The 13,062-nt window shown below is 53.0% G+C and overlaps 2 protein-coding genes across 2 annotated transcripts; one reads left to right on the forward strand and one right to left on the reverse strand.

The window, feature by feature from the left end:
- Positions 1-2,971: 2,971 nt before the first annotated feature.
- Positions 2,972-9,053, forward strand: PSMD8 (proteasome 26S subunit, non-ATPase 8). Its single transcript, XM_052655863.1, has 7 exons — positions 2,972-3,197; positions 4,204-4,276; positions 4,398-4,500; positions 5,879-6,044; positions 6,530-6,630; positions 7,707-7,818; positions 8,502-9,053. Exons 1-7 carry the CDS (start codon positions 3,027-3,029, stop codon positions 8,637-8,639), a joined length of 864 nt encoding a protein of 287 aa, XP_052511823.1. The 5' UTR covers positions 2,972-3,026; the 3' UTR covers positions 8,640-9,053.
- Positions 9,054-9,602: 549 nt separating this feature from the next.
- GGN (gametogenetin) lies at positions 9,603-12,531 on the reverse strand. Its single transcript, XM_052656725.1, has 2 exons — positions 10,589-12,531; positions 9,603-9,720 (listed from the first exon to the last, which is right to left on the reverse strand). Exons 1-2 carry the CDS (start codon positions 12,484-12,486, stop codon positions 9,603-9,605), a joined length of 2,016 nt encoding a protein of 671 aa, XP_052512685.1. The 5' UTR covers positions 12,487-12,531.
- Positions 12,532-13,062: the final 531 nt, after the last annotated feature.

Genomic DNA, 13,062 nt, shown 5'->3' on the forward strand with positions numbered 1-13,062 from the left:
AGCTTATCCAATAAATGGTTCTGAAAAAAATTGCCTGTGAGGATGATATCAAATTTAGATTTCACAACATATGCAAAAATTAATTCAAGTGTTAAAAAAATTACATGTGGAAAACACAAATACTTTGCCAAGAAGTTTTGGAGAATATTTGTTTTACTCTGACATGGCAAGAACTTCTTAAGCAAAGTAGAAAATATGGAATTCACAAAGGGGAAAAACAAGTCATGAAGGGAAAGTTTCATAAATTTGACTATGTAAAAATGAAAACTGCATGGCAAAAGATGGTAAATAAATTATATATATATATATATTCAGAAAATAAACAATAGGCCAAAGGAAATAGTTGCAACGTATGTGATAAAATGTTTTATCTCCAATAAGCAGAAGGGACTATAAATTTTTAGAAAAATGCAATAATCCTGAAGAAAATTTTAGAGAAGAGGAAATTAAAGTGTTTAATAAATGAAGGAAAGGGTCTCAACCTTATTAGTACACAAATCCAAACTAAAGCAACAACAACAGCAATAAAAAAAAAAAACAGTGCTTGTCCTGTAACAGACTGGTAAAAGGGAAAAAAATAAGTTCTAAAGCCTAGTAGCCGTGATACCATCAGCACTTTCATTGCTAGTGGAACTGTGAACTGCTACAACTTTGAAAAGCAATCTTATGATGTCTATTAAAATGAAAAATACACCTATCTCAACTCAGTAATCTTAATTCCTAAGATCTGTCCCTTAGCACTAAAACAAATGTATTCAAGCAAATGCATGTAAGAATCTTTAAAAAAACCAAAACCTATCCACCCATTTTATTGAGAAATAATTCACATACATCCCTGTACGTTTAAGGCATACAACACGATGGTTTGATATGCATATAATGTGAAATGATGACCACAATAGGTCCAGCTAACACCCATCTTCTCATATAGACATGAGGTAGGAGACAGTGGGCCTCTCGGCTGAACACCAGGAATTTGTCAAGTGGACTAAAATTCAAGCTTTGTTCTCACCCAGACTCTCCAAGGACAAAGCTAGTGGCAAAAGCTGAGCTTTACTAAAGCAAAGAGACAAGGTGCCCACTCCTGAGGTCAAAAAAGATTTCCCTGTTCACACATCCATCGAGTTGGTGATGCCATCCAGCCATCTCATCCTCTGTCGTCCCCTTCTCCTCCTGCCTCCAACCCCTCCCAGCATCAGAGTCTTTTCCAATGAGTCAACTCTTCGACCAGGTTACCCAGGTCTAATCCCCTGGCAGAGAACTAAGATTTTTCTTCAGGACTGCTCATTGCTCTCTCTCTCAGATTAGATATAGTAAAAAGAAAGAAAAAAGACAAAACATTTCTCTGTGTGATGAGAACTTGTAAGATGTAGTCTCTTACCAACTTTCCTATATATCATAAAGCAGTATTAGCTGCAGTCATATGCTGTACATTACATTCCAATTATATATAACTAGAAATTTGTACCTTTTGACCACCTTTCTCCAATTCCTTCTCACCTCAAGAATTTTTATTGCAACGCTTGAAAATGGCAAACAAAAATAACCAAAATGTCAATGCGAACCATTAAATGAATTGTGTAGTCACACTGTGGGATATTGTGCAGCGTGTTTTTTTTTTTTTTTAAGTTTCAGAAATATGTCCATCAATCTCCAGAGATGTCTTTAGCTTATTGCTAAAAAGCATGGTGCTTTTTAGAAAATATATATAGCACTAATATGATGCAGTTTTTCCTTAAAGACTTTTTTTTTTTAAGACACAACTTGGGAATTCCGTGACGGTCCAGTGGTTAGAAGTGGGTGCTTTCACTTGGATGTCCCAGGTTCAATCCCTGATTGGGGAGATTAGATCCTTGGCAAATAGGCTGGGCGGGGCGAACCGCGGGGGTGGGGGCGGTATTAGCCCAGCGGAGCGTGGATGAAAGACACAATTTATTTACACACTCGTTCATTCATTCAAGAAATATTGTCTTCCTCTCTCTGGGAATGCAGCAGTAAAGAGAACTGATAAATATCCTTACCTCTTATGACATTTTAAATGATGGAAGACAAGAGAATTGAGAAAAAGTAGATGTTAAATAGGCAGGTGTGATATAGATGGAGGAATCAGGGGTAGGGATTAAAAAAAAAGAATTGGGAATTCCCTGTGTTCTTTAGAAGGAACGATGCTAAAGCTGAAGCTCCAGTACTTTGGCCACCTCATGCGAAGAGCTGACTCATTGGAAAAGACTCTGATGCTGGGAGGGATTGGGGGCTGGACGAAAAGGGGACGACAGAGGATGAGATGGCTGGATGGCATCACCGACTCGATGAAAGTGAATTTGAGTCAACTCCGGGAGTTGGTGATGGATAGGGAGGCCTGGCGTGCTGCAATTCATGGGGTCGCAAAGAGTCGGACACGACTGAGCGACTGAACTGAACTGAACTGATGGTGGAATTTAAGCCATTAATACTGGATGATTTTTGTAAAGTTTATGCGTATTCGTACAAGCTTGGAGAAAATGTGGAAAGATGCATTGAGAAACTAGTGAGAAAGAACTAGAGTCAAATCTCAGCCTTTAGTCTCTTGGAAGTTTACCCAGTCTCTCAAAGCCTGTCTGTAACATGGGAAGAATAACAGTTAATCAAATGGCTCCACCACCGCCACCTCTTGGTGTAGAAAGAGGTGCCGCTCGGGTGAAATCTCCAAGACACAGACCTCAGGGTGAAGCCGGTGCGGCCATATTGGCTACGGGAAATGCGGAGGCGTTGCGACTGCTGCCATTTTCAATTAGGGCAAGGGGCGACTTCCGGTTACCATCTTGAGTGACAGTAGAGGCGGAACTCTGGCTGACAAGCTCATTAAGGGCCGGGCTCCGAGGGGACCTCCCTGAGAGCGACTGAACGCTAAGCCCGGCGGGCGGAGGCAAACCATCGTAGCCCCGCCCCCGATTTAGGGCTCCACCTCCCGGCCCCACTTCCGTCGGGTGAGCGTCGGTAGGCGTCGCTGCCGTAAACCGGGCTGTCGGTTTGCCGCATCACGGAAGATGGCGGCTACGGCGGTGAACGGGGTGGCCGGCACCTCGAGCTCGGGGACTGCGGCGGCCTCGGGCGCGATCCTGCAGGCCGCGGCCGGCATGTACGAGCAGCTCAAGGGCGAGTGGAACCGGAAAAGCCCTAATCTTAGCAAGTGCGGGGAAGAGCTGGGCCGTCTCAAGGTAAGGATCGGCCGGGGGTGCTTCGAGGGGTCCAGACCTAACCGAGTTTCGCGCTCAGGGGGAAACCGCGCGAGGACGGGACTAAGGCGGACTGGGCTATCTAATAGGGTGAAGGATTCAGAGGAGCCGAGGTGCGGTTTGGAGGCACGTAGATGTGAGAGGGACCTCGAACGGACTAAATGCGGCCCCACGGTGGGGGGTGATGGAGAGGGTGTTTCTGGCACACCGAGTGAGAGGTTAAAATTTTGGTGCTTGGAGGCCTAGCTGGTTGGAGTGGTAGGATGGGGCTGTCAGCTTTTGTGATGTAGGGTTCTGGCCGCCACCAAGTGGGAAATGAGGACTGGACAGGGAGATGGAAGAAGGCTGAGATGATGGGGTTCGTGGTTAAGAACAGGCTAAGCTGGGGTCCGAGAAATCTGGGGCTTAGGGATAGATCTTTGGAGAGAGGGGCCCAGCTAAGTTATGAGGGCAAGACTGAAGCTGGGAAAAATATTCTTAGAGCAGAGGACCTTAATGGGGCTCGGGTTGCTTCAGGCCAGGTGGAAGGGGTACAAATACAGTGGGCTGGACCACGTTGCTGAGGGGAGTGGTATCTGATAAGGGATGATGTGTGAGCTGGACCATAGGAAGAGATTAGCCCCCTTTCCTCCTTGGTGTAGGTTGAGGAGGGTAGCTGGTCCCACCCCAACAAGGTGTGGGAAAGTGTTGCCGAAGAACCGAAGGTGCTAGTGTCTCCCCTCCCCCTTGATTCCACTGGGTCAGGCATGGAGTTGGTCTCCCCAGTGGGTCTATTAATACTTGTAACATGAAGTCATCCTAAATGAGCCCACATCATGTGTCCAGGCCCTGATCTGACTGACTCCTTTAATACTCATAACAACCTTATGAGTCAGGGATGATGGCTAGTTCCATTTTCTAGGTGGAAAAATGAAGGCCTAGATAAAAGTAAATAGCTCATACCTAAAGTCTCATCTTCTTTCTTTCCTTCCCCTGCCCTCCTCTTCAGCTGGTTTTGTTGGAGCTCAACTTCCTGCCAACCACAGGGACCAAACTGACCAAGCAGCAGCTCATTCTGGCCCGTGAGTGTCACTGGAGTTGATGGGGAAGGTTTATGGACTTGGGTCGTGGCAGGAATGGTAGCAGTGGTGGTCAAGGTCGGGACTCTGGTCACCTCCTGAGAACTTTCTCTGTTGCCTACAGGTGACATACTGGAGATCGGGGCTCAGTGGAGTATCCTACGCAAGGACATCCCCTCCTTCGAGCGGTACATGGCCCAGCTCAAATGCTACTACTTCGATTACAAGTGAGGATGGACCTGGCCCCTAATTTGGGGTGTGTGTATGTAGCAGCTTCCCTGGTGGCTCAGTGGTAAAGAATCTGCCTGCCAGTACAGGAGATGGGCAAATGCCTGGGTTGGGACAATCCCCTGGAAAACGGAATGACAGCTCACTCCAGTATTCTTGCTTGGAACATCCCATGGACAGAGGAGCCTGGCGGGCTACAGTCCATGGGATCACAAAGAGTTGCATGCAGCTGAGCACACACAGTAGTGTGTGTGTTGGAGGGGGTGGGTGGTTTACATGGCAGCTTTATATCCTTGTTGATCTAGCCACTTGGGACATCTTCCTTCGCCTGGGAATTCCCCCTCTGCATAGCTGTGTGCCCAGAAGCCTCAGGGTTTGTGGTTGGCCTGGAGGGCCTGAGTCTGGGATTATGCCATCCAGTCTCAGTTACCCTCTGGTCTGTCTCCTTCACATTCCCATTCGAAATTTCTACTCCCCAAGGTAGCCACCGTCCCGTTTTATCTGCCTTGATGCCAGCTTTGCCTTCTTCCATTCATCCCTCCATGGCAGCTGGGAGGATCTTCGTGACACTAAAATTTGACCATGTTGATTGCCTGCTGAGAACCTGTCATGAGTCTCTGTAGCACTCAGGTTTCAGACCAAGCTCTTTCCTGTGGTCTCCAATGGGGTATCAGCCCTGACTCTTCTGTCTGTGTGTTTCCCATCCCGGCCTTGTCTCTTCTACTGGACTGTGAGTCTTCTAGAAACAGAAGGGTCTTGGTCACTGCTGGGTCCCAGCACAGCCTAGTATGGAGCCTGGCCCAGAGCAGAGACTCACTGATTGCACCTTGAATATGAAACTGAATGGTTTCATAACCAAATGGGGTTTCCATGGAGACTGATGGTTAAGAATTTGACAGAAGCAGCTAGAAAAACCGAATTTGAAGCTGTTTTCCCCCCTTCCTGATTATATGATCTTGGGCAAGTGGCTTCATCTCTCTAACTCTCAGTTTTCCCCCAGAAGTGAAGGTAATGCTTATTAATATAATCATAATTAGCACTTCTGTGGTATTTGTTGGGGCCAGATACCATTCTAATCACTGTATTTGGATTAAATAACTAAATCAGTTAACCCTATTCATTTAACCCACCTCTATTACAGTTAGGGGAATGAGGCTTAGTCACTTTACTGGAGTGAGGTCACTTCCTAGGGCCCATATGATTGTGACTTCTTTATGTCTCTTTGAGCCTCAGTTATATCTGAAAATCCAGGAACTAGTGCTCCTCCAAGGAGAGCGCATCGGGCAGTCATCAGGGTGGATCCCTGGTACCTGTGGTGTGGGGAGCTTGGTTGGCACCTAAGCCCTCCTTACCTTGGATTCCCACTCTGGTCCATAGGGAGCAGCTCCCAGAGTCAGCCTACATGCACCAGCTCCTGGGCCTCAACCTCCTCTTCCTGCTGTCCCAGAACCGGGTGGCTGAGTTCCACACAGAGTTGGAGCGGCTGCCTGCCAAGGACATCCAGACCAACGTGTACATCAAGCATCCAGTGTCCCTCGAGCAAGTGAGGCTGAGGAAGCGGGAGGGGAGGGCCTGGCTAAAGGGAGCGGCGCAGGGAGAGACACTTGGGAGGGTTTCCTGGAAGACTAGGCAGGGCTCAGCCTGTGGACTCATTTGCCCATTTTTCCAACAAATATTGAGCCCTAGTCATGTACACAGGCACTTTGGTTGGTTTTCCGACTGTACAGTGAACCAAACAGATCAAATCTCAGATCTTATGAGGTTGATGTTCATATGAGGAAGCAGATAGTAAACAAAATGATTGTGTGTGTGTGTGTGTGTGTCTGTGTCTGTGTCTGTGTGTACATACCAGGGAGGGCTTCCTAGGAGAGGAGGACCCCATCTGCATGGGGAATGGTGACTGTATGGCAGAGAGTGTTCTGGCAGAGTGTAGATTATGGAGGCACTGGGGTTACAGTGAGGCCTCAGTGGGATGCCTCTGTGATGCCTCTTCCTCACCCTCTCTTCTTCCCCACCCGTTCTCTACAGTACCTGATGGAGGGCAGCTACAACAAGGTATTCCTGGCCAAAGGCAACATTCCCGCCGAGAGCTACACTTTCTTCATCGACATCCTGCTTGACACTATCAGGTGCGTGGGGGGCCAGGGCCCTGCGGAGTATAGAAAGAGCTTGGACTCCAGAGTCAGACAGTTGTCTGTTTGAATCCCATTTGGGCCACTTGTGATCTGGGGAGGCTGGGCACATGAGTTCCCTTTTCTGTGAACTGGAACTGGTCATGAGATGGTGGTAAGAGCCCTCCTCTCACTCTGGGCCGTGTGTGTGTATGGGCCCATAGAATTCGATCCTGAGCATGGTCTTGGTGCCCAAACAGTGCTCAGCTCAGCGCACAGACAGAGACCTTGCTGCCTTTCTCATGGAAGTACTCCTTGAGTCATCTGGCTTCACCTCAGGTCACCTAAACTGTGGAACCTCAGTTTTTCGTTCTTTAGAGTAGGGCCACCAAATCCTGCTAGCTCCTTGGGGGTTGCTGTGTACACAGGCAGCACTGCATGGGCGGATGGGAATGACGTGTACAAGTCCACGTGTCCAGGTGGCATCACAGTTGGTTCACGCGGGCAAAGCACCAGATTGCGGGGAGTGAGGAGGGGCAATTGAGTAGGTTTAGGTTATTTTTAACTCTGAAATATTTCTACTCTCTGCAATGCACAGGGAATAATATAATGAGTGCCCACATACCTGCCACCTGGCCTAAGAGATATTAATAAACTACTCACAAACAGGCAAGCTCCTCCTTGTCACTGGTTTTTGCCCAGAGCTACCCCCTTCTCCCATTTCAGTGGCTTGATGTCTTGCTGTTTTTTAACTTTAGTGTTGACCTCATAAAATGGGTACAGAGAACCCCCTTGGGATTGGATCCTGTGGGGGAGGGTGTTAGGTGAAGAGATCCCCTTATGTGAATCTGAGACTCAGTTTCAGCCAAGCCTGAAGTCCTCATGGCTAGGAGTGAGAATCTGAGCCTGGGCCCAGGAGTCCTAGAGACCTGAGTGTGTGCCCTGCGGTGGCCCTAGGTTTGCAACTCTAGTCAAGCTACTCTCCCCTGAGCCTCGATGGGATAAATGAGGCAGGTAACATATTTCAGCCATAAGTGCTGAACTGAAGGGCCAGGCCTTGTCTGTGTACGATAATGAGACTCATCTTCCCCCAGGGATGAGATTGCTGGTTGTATCGAGAAGGCCTATGAGAAAATCCTCTTCACTGAGGCCACCCGGATCCTCTTCTTCAACACACCCAAAAAGATGACAGACTACGCCAAGAAGGTGGCTGGGGTGGAGGTCAAGGGACCATAGGGTCCACTCGCTAACAGCAGGGTGGGATGGCCTGGAGGGACACTGGAGCAAGACTCCAGTTGTGTGACCTCAGGCAAGTGGCCAAACTTCTCTGAACTTCAGTTTCCCTATCTGTAGAAAGGGGCTAGGGTTTCATGTGTGGGATGAGCTGAGCCCAGCACCTGGCACCAGCCGGAGGGGGAGGCTTAGCGCTTGATGGTGGCTGTCCTCAGAATTCCTTGGAGAGTGCAGCTTTTCCCCACAAGACTTTGGTTCATTGGCTCTGGGGTGTTTGTGTGGGAGCAGGGTCCCTGGAGGGTGCTGCTGCTTGTGGTGGAGTAGCCCTGGTGACTGACGAGGGTCACGATCAGACTGGAATAGGTGAACCTGAACTTGGGTGATGGGGACAGCTGATATCTAATGATTGTTTACTCTGGGCCAAACATTGTTCTCAGTACTTTTGATTCATTTGAATCCCCACAACAGACCCAGAGAGGTGTGTGATTAGGGTCCCATCTCAAACATGGAGAAACGGGGGCACAGAAAAGTGAAATTACTTGCCCAGGGTTGGTGAGGAAAGTGAGCCAGGGCCTACATGGGTAAGTGCTGGCTCGGGGGCCTGGGGAGGGTGTGTGTGATCACCCCACCCATCTCCCGTCTCTCTTTTCTTGCAGCGAGGGTGGGTCCTGGGCCTCAACAACTACTACAGCTTTGCCAGCCAGCAGCAGAAGCCGGAAGATACCACCATTCCTTCCACGGAGCTGGCCAAACAGGTCATCGAGTATGCCCGGCAGCTGGAGATGATCGTCTGAGTCCACCAGGCACTGGGGTGGGGCACGGCTTGCATTATTTAAGGCAGTTGCAGTGCAGAGTCGTTCCCCCTCCCCGCCCCCCCGCAATAAAGATGGATTGACATTTTCTTTCTTAGGCCCTTGTCGCCCCAAGTGGACTGGTAGGGACATAAGTTCTTATTACCTCTGAAGAACTTGGAAGTTTGAGGGCACAAGGAAGTCTGAGATAACCTTGGATCAGCCTCTTTCCAATGGCCATTGCTCAGAGTCTCCAACACAGATGGCCTGAGGGAGGGACAGGCCCCAATAGAGGGACTCTTGAGGCTAGCTGTGGACGCTCAAAGGCCAGGCCAAGGTACCAGTGTTCAGTGAAGGGGGCGAAATGTCCTGATATTGAAAAATACTTGCAGTGATTAAACCAGTTTTTTAAAATGACATGCTAAATCGACCTCTGTGAAACAAAAGGCACAAGGTCCTGGCCTGGGTGGGCCTTACTCCCACTCTTCTGAGCCAGTGCTGTGATGTAGGACCTCTGTACCTCCCAGCCTGTTTTTTGCCCTTGAAGTTCTCAAGGTGTTGAAGGCAGAGTCCAAATTTGACTGGGCCATTTGTGGGATGTGGGATTTTCAAGATTTTCTTTGAGTCAGTTTTCCCAGCTGCATAATGGGAATGATCATTCCTGCTTTCCGGAGTGATTTGGGCTAAACCCTGAGCTTGGCACCAGATTGCCTGGAAATGGGGTTGATATTTAGGGGAGTGAGAACATCTCACCTGCGGGCTCATCAGTCCACATGCTGGATGAACAGAACCTCCCTTATTGCTGGTCTGGGTCCAGCTTCTTGTTCCCAGGATGTGGTGCTTTCAGGGAGACCTCTGCCCCACCTCAGCCCCTCCAACCCTTAGCTGGTGACTGATAGGCATCTCAGCATCTGGATGGCTTTTATTACCAAGGAGGGGTGGCAGAGGGCATTGAGCAGACTGCACTCAGTTGGAATGGGTCGCCTGCAAGTCATAGTGCTCCAGCCCGGCTACCAGGGAGCCGGCCAACTTGATGGTGGCGACCCAGGGTGGCTCACTCAGGTGGTTGGTGGGCGTGCTCAGCCTACAGGGAGGGTAGAATCATCAGAACCTGTGTGGCCAGGCCTTTACCCATTCTAGGCTCCACTCTCCATCTGTATGAGAGACCATGACTGAATATCCCAAAGGGAGTTTAGACCTGGGCTGTATCTGAGGAACAAACTTAGTAGGAAAGAGGGCTGAGGGCTGGTGATAATGGTTCCCCCAACTCCCCCTCCAGGCCCCAGCTGAGCCCCAGAGGTTCCAAGGGAGAGGGTCTCCCTGTGACTCAGGACCCAAGGTCCAACAGACCCAGATGATGACCAGATTTGAGATTAAGGGGTGAAGGAGAGGTAACCAGAGGATGCAGTGTCTCCTCTGAAGCTGCAGCATCAAGGGTAATCTGCAGGACAAGGACTGGGACATCAGCGCCCTCTGGTGGTCAAAGACTGGAGAGGTCGGGATTCTGAGGGACTAGGACTGGGGCTTCCTTTGGAAGCCTGCATTTATAACCACTTGGTTCCAGAAGACCATCATCTTTTCTGTCCCTGAAGAGCTTGAGACATGGTCCTTCTTAATGTCATTGGGGACAGGGTCAAGGAAGTGCATAGGATCAGGCCAGCAGGGACCAGTGCCCCTGATGGCTCCAGAGAGTAACACGGGAGGTTATCCGTCAGAGGTCTGGATACTAAGGGGCTGGGCCAAGGTGTTCTCTGTCTGAGCAGTGTGCTATCAAGGCTCCTATTGGTTCTGAAAGATCGGAGTTCAGTTGGGTTTGATATGCAGCCAAGGGGAGGGTCTAAGGGCAGCTGGGGTCAGGAGGCCAAAAGGTTGAATGGGGCCCTCCAGGAAAGTGAAGTTCAGGACTTGGAGGGGTATCCCCTTTCCCTCCCTCCTCCCTGATCTCCCCTCACCAGGCAGACACGTTTCTTGGCAGGCGGCGGTGGCGTGGCTGGTGGCGGCAGTAACACTTGCAGGGACAGGAGTTAAGCACCTGGAAGGGTGGCCAGTGGCGCGCGGCGCCCGAGTTAGCTGTCCCCGCCGGAAGAGCTCCGCTGCCACCACCCCCTGCACCACCGCTGTCAGTCACAGTAGTGGCTGTACGATCGCGGGGACCATCTCCGGGGGCGCCATCCTCACGCGGAACCGCGCGGGCTGCACGAGGACCCTTGTTCCTGCGAGTGCGGGTCTTGACGGGCGCGGGCGCGGGCACGGGCGCAGGTGGCAATGGCTCGGCCACAGTGGGAGCTGGAGCCGGGGATGGGGCCGGGGCCGGGGCCGGGGCCGGGGCCGGGGCTGGGGCTTGGTCGGCAGCCAAGGCGGAGGACAGAGAGGGAGCCGGGGCGGGAGTCACGGCCGACTCCAAGTGGCCCGGGGCGGGCGGGAGCGTCACGGGCAGCGGCGTTGGCTGGATCACGGGCGGCTGCGGTGTGGGAGGCGGCGCTGGAGGTGGCGTGGGCGGCGGCGGCGGCGGCGGCGGCAGCAGCTCCGGCGGGCCGGGAGGCCCTGGGCGCACAGGCTCGCCATTGGTGGGCGCCGGGAAGATGAACATAGGCGGCGCCAGCAAGGCGGGTGCGGGCCTCCGGGACCCGGGAGCAGGATGCATCTGCCCTGGAGCGGGTGGTGCGGAGCCCCAGGGCCCTGAGAAAGCGGCTGCGCGTCGTCTGGGCGCCCCGACGCCTCCGCCAGCTCCATTGAAGCGAAAGTGGCGTTCAGGGCCATCAGGAGGGCTCACCCAGTCAAATTTGGGCTTCGAGCCAGGGAAGGTGGTATAAGGTGGCGGCGGAAGGGTCCGGGCGTGGGACGCAGGCGCCGAGGGGGGTCCAGAACACCCCTCGCCGTCTCCATCACCGCCCTCTGCTTCCTGAGTTCCCCGAGGCACCTCTCCCGAGGGGCGAGAGGCCCCAGGAGCGAGGGGCCCCTGCTTCAGGACCTCAGCGTAGGAGATAGCGCCCGAGGCGGCGAAGAGCCCGCCGCCGCCGCCGCCGCCCCCCAGAGAGGCTTTAGCGGCTAAAGAACTCGACGCTGCCGCAGGGGCCAGCTGGGGCCCCGACTTGAAGGTGACTTTACACAACAGACTCAGGCCGGCCTCGGAGGCCGCAGGCCTGGCCATTTCGCCCTCGCCTGCTTGGGGAGGTGCCCCCCTGCGGGCCCCGCTGGCCGTCTGGCCCTCGCTGCCGAGTCTGGCCTGGGTTTCTGTAGGGGTTGCGGCGGGTGTGGCCAGAGCAGGAGTGATTCTGCGGTCCAACAGGGGCTGCCCGTCGGAAGGTGGCGGTAGTGGCGGCTTCCGCGGCTCCAAGGGCGGCGGAGTCGGAGACGGGGCCCTCGGGACAGGGTCTAGGTCCTCTTCGGGTAGTTGCCGGGACGGCGGCGGCAGCGGGCGGAGGCTCGGAGGGTCACCCTGGCCGCGATGACTCGCCTCCAGCAGACCGCGGATCCGGGGCACCGGAGTGCCCGTGGGTTTTCGCCACTTAGACGGCGCGGGCAGCAGGGTCCCCACGGGGGGCGGGGGTGGTGTGGAGACGGCGGCCGCAGCCGCCTCCTCTGAAGGGGGCGTCACTGGCGAGGGCAGTTCTAAGGTCAGGGGCAGGGGTGAGGGTGAGGCCTGGGGCTCCGGGGGTACCAGGAGTCCCGGGGGCGCGGAGCTGCCAGGGAACCAGACGCCCAGCCCGCGAGCCAGGCGCATGGCCGGGGAGGAGGGGGTCACCTCGGGCTCCACCAGGGATGTCCGGCGGGAGTCGGAGGACCGGTCCGAGGCCTGCTCTTTTCTGGAGCCCCCGCCAGCGGACGGCTCCGACTGCACGTTCCCCATTTCTGACGGAGGTCGGGGACTGTGGTCAGAAAAACTTCCGCCAGTCAATCTGCCAGGGCTGTGGGGAACCCCCCGAAGCTGGCTGAACTTGGTCCTGTCCGCCAGCAGCGACTCAACCCTTGTTCCTCAAGACCTACTCAGGCACTGGTTTCCCCCCGCATTCCTGTTCCCTGACTCTTGACGTTCACGCCTTCTTCCTCATGGCCCCATACAGCTAGCTCCTGCTCAGATACTTAGTCTCCCATCCTCTTAGTGTACTAAGGTCCGGTCTCTGTGTCTCTGGCTGGTCCCTCATATCACATCCCTACACTGTGGCCACGTTTCAGGTCTTTAAGCTCCAAGATATAGGTCTTGCCCGCTTCCCTGGCAATCACGCAGGCCGCAACACTCATGATGTCGGCCTCTGTAGCCTATAAGGCCTACAAAGAGTTCAAGCTTCTTTCCCAGAACTTAAACTGGGCTCCTGAGGCCCAAGCCCCGCCCCCGCCCTCTTGTCCCGCCCCCGATTGTCAAAGAATCGGGCCTTCTCAAGTCCCCTCCCACCCCTGCCCCAGGTCTGGCCCCGCCTCCGCATAA

Source organism: Budorcas taxicolor, chromosome 18 (assembly GCF_023091745.1).
Source record: "Budorcas taxicolor isolate Tak-1 chromosome 18, Takin1.1, whole genome shotgun sequence".
Lineage (NCBI taxonomy): Eukaryota > Metazoa > Chordata > Mammalia > Artiodactyla > Bovidae > Budorcas > Budorcas taxicolor.

Bases quoted from the DNA above. Each gene is read 5' to 3' on its own strand.
- PSMD8 (XM_052655863.1), top strand. From the start codon at position 3,027: ATGGCGGCTACGGCGGTGAACGGGGTGGCCGGCACCTCGAGCTCGGGG. The intron at 4,501-5,878 runs GTGAGGATGGAC...TCTGGTCCATAG, and splicing joins TGCTACTACTTCGATTACAA to GGAGCAGCTCCCAGAGTCAG. The intron at 7,819-8,501 runs GTGGCTGGGGTG...CTTTTCTTGCAG, and splicing joins TGACAGACTACGCCAAGAAG to CGAGGGTGGGTCCTGGGCCT.
- GGN (XM_052656725.1), bottom strand. From the start codon at position 12,486: ATGGGGAACGTGCAGTCGGAGCCGTCCGCTGGCGGGGGCTCCAGAAAA. The intron at 9,721-10,588 runs GTGAGGGGAGAT...CCCTCCCTGTAG, and splicing joins CCAAGAAACGTGTCTGCCTG to GCTGAGCACGCCCACCAACC.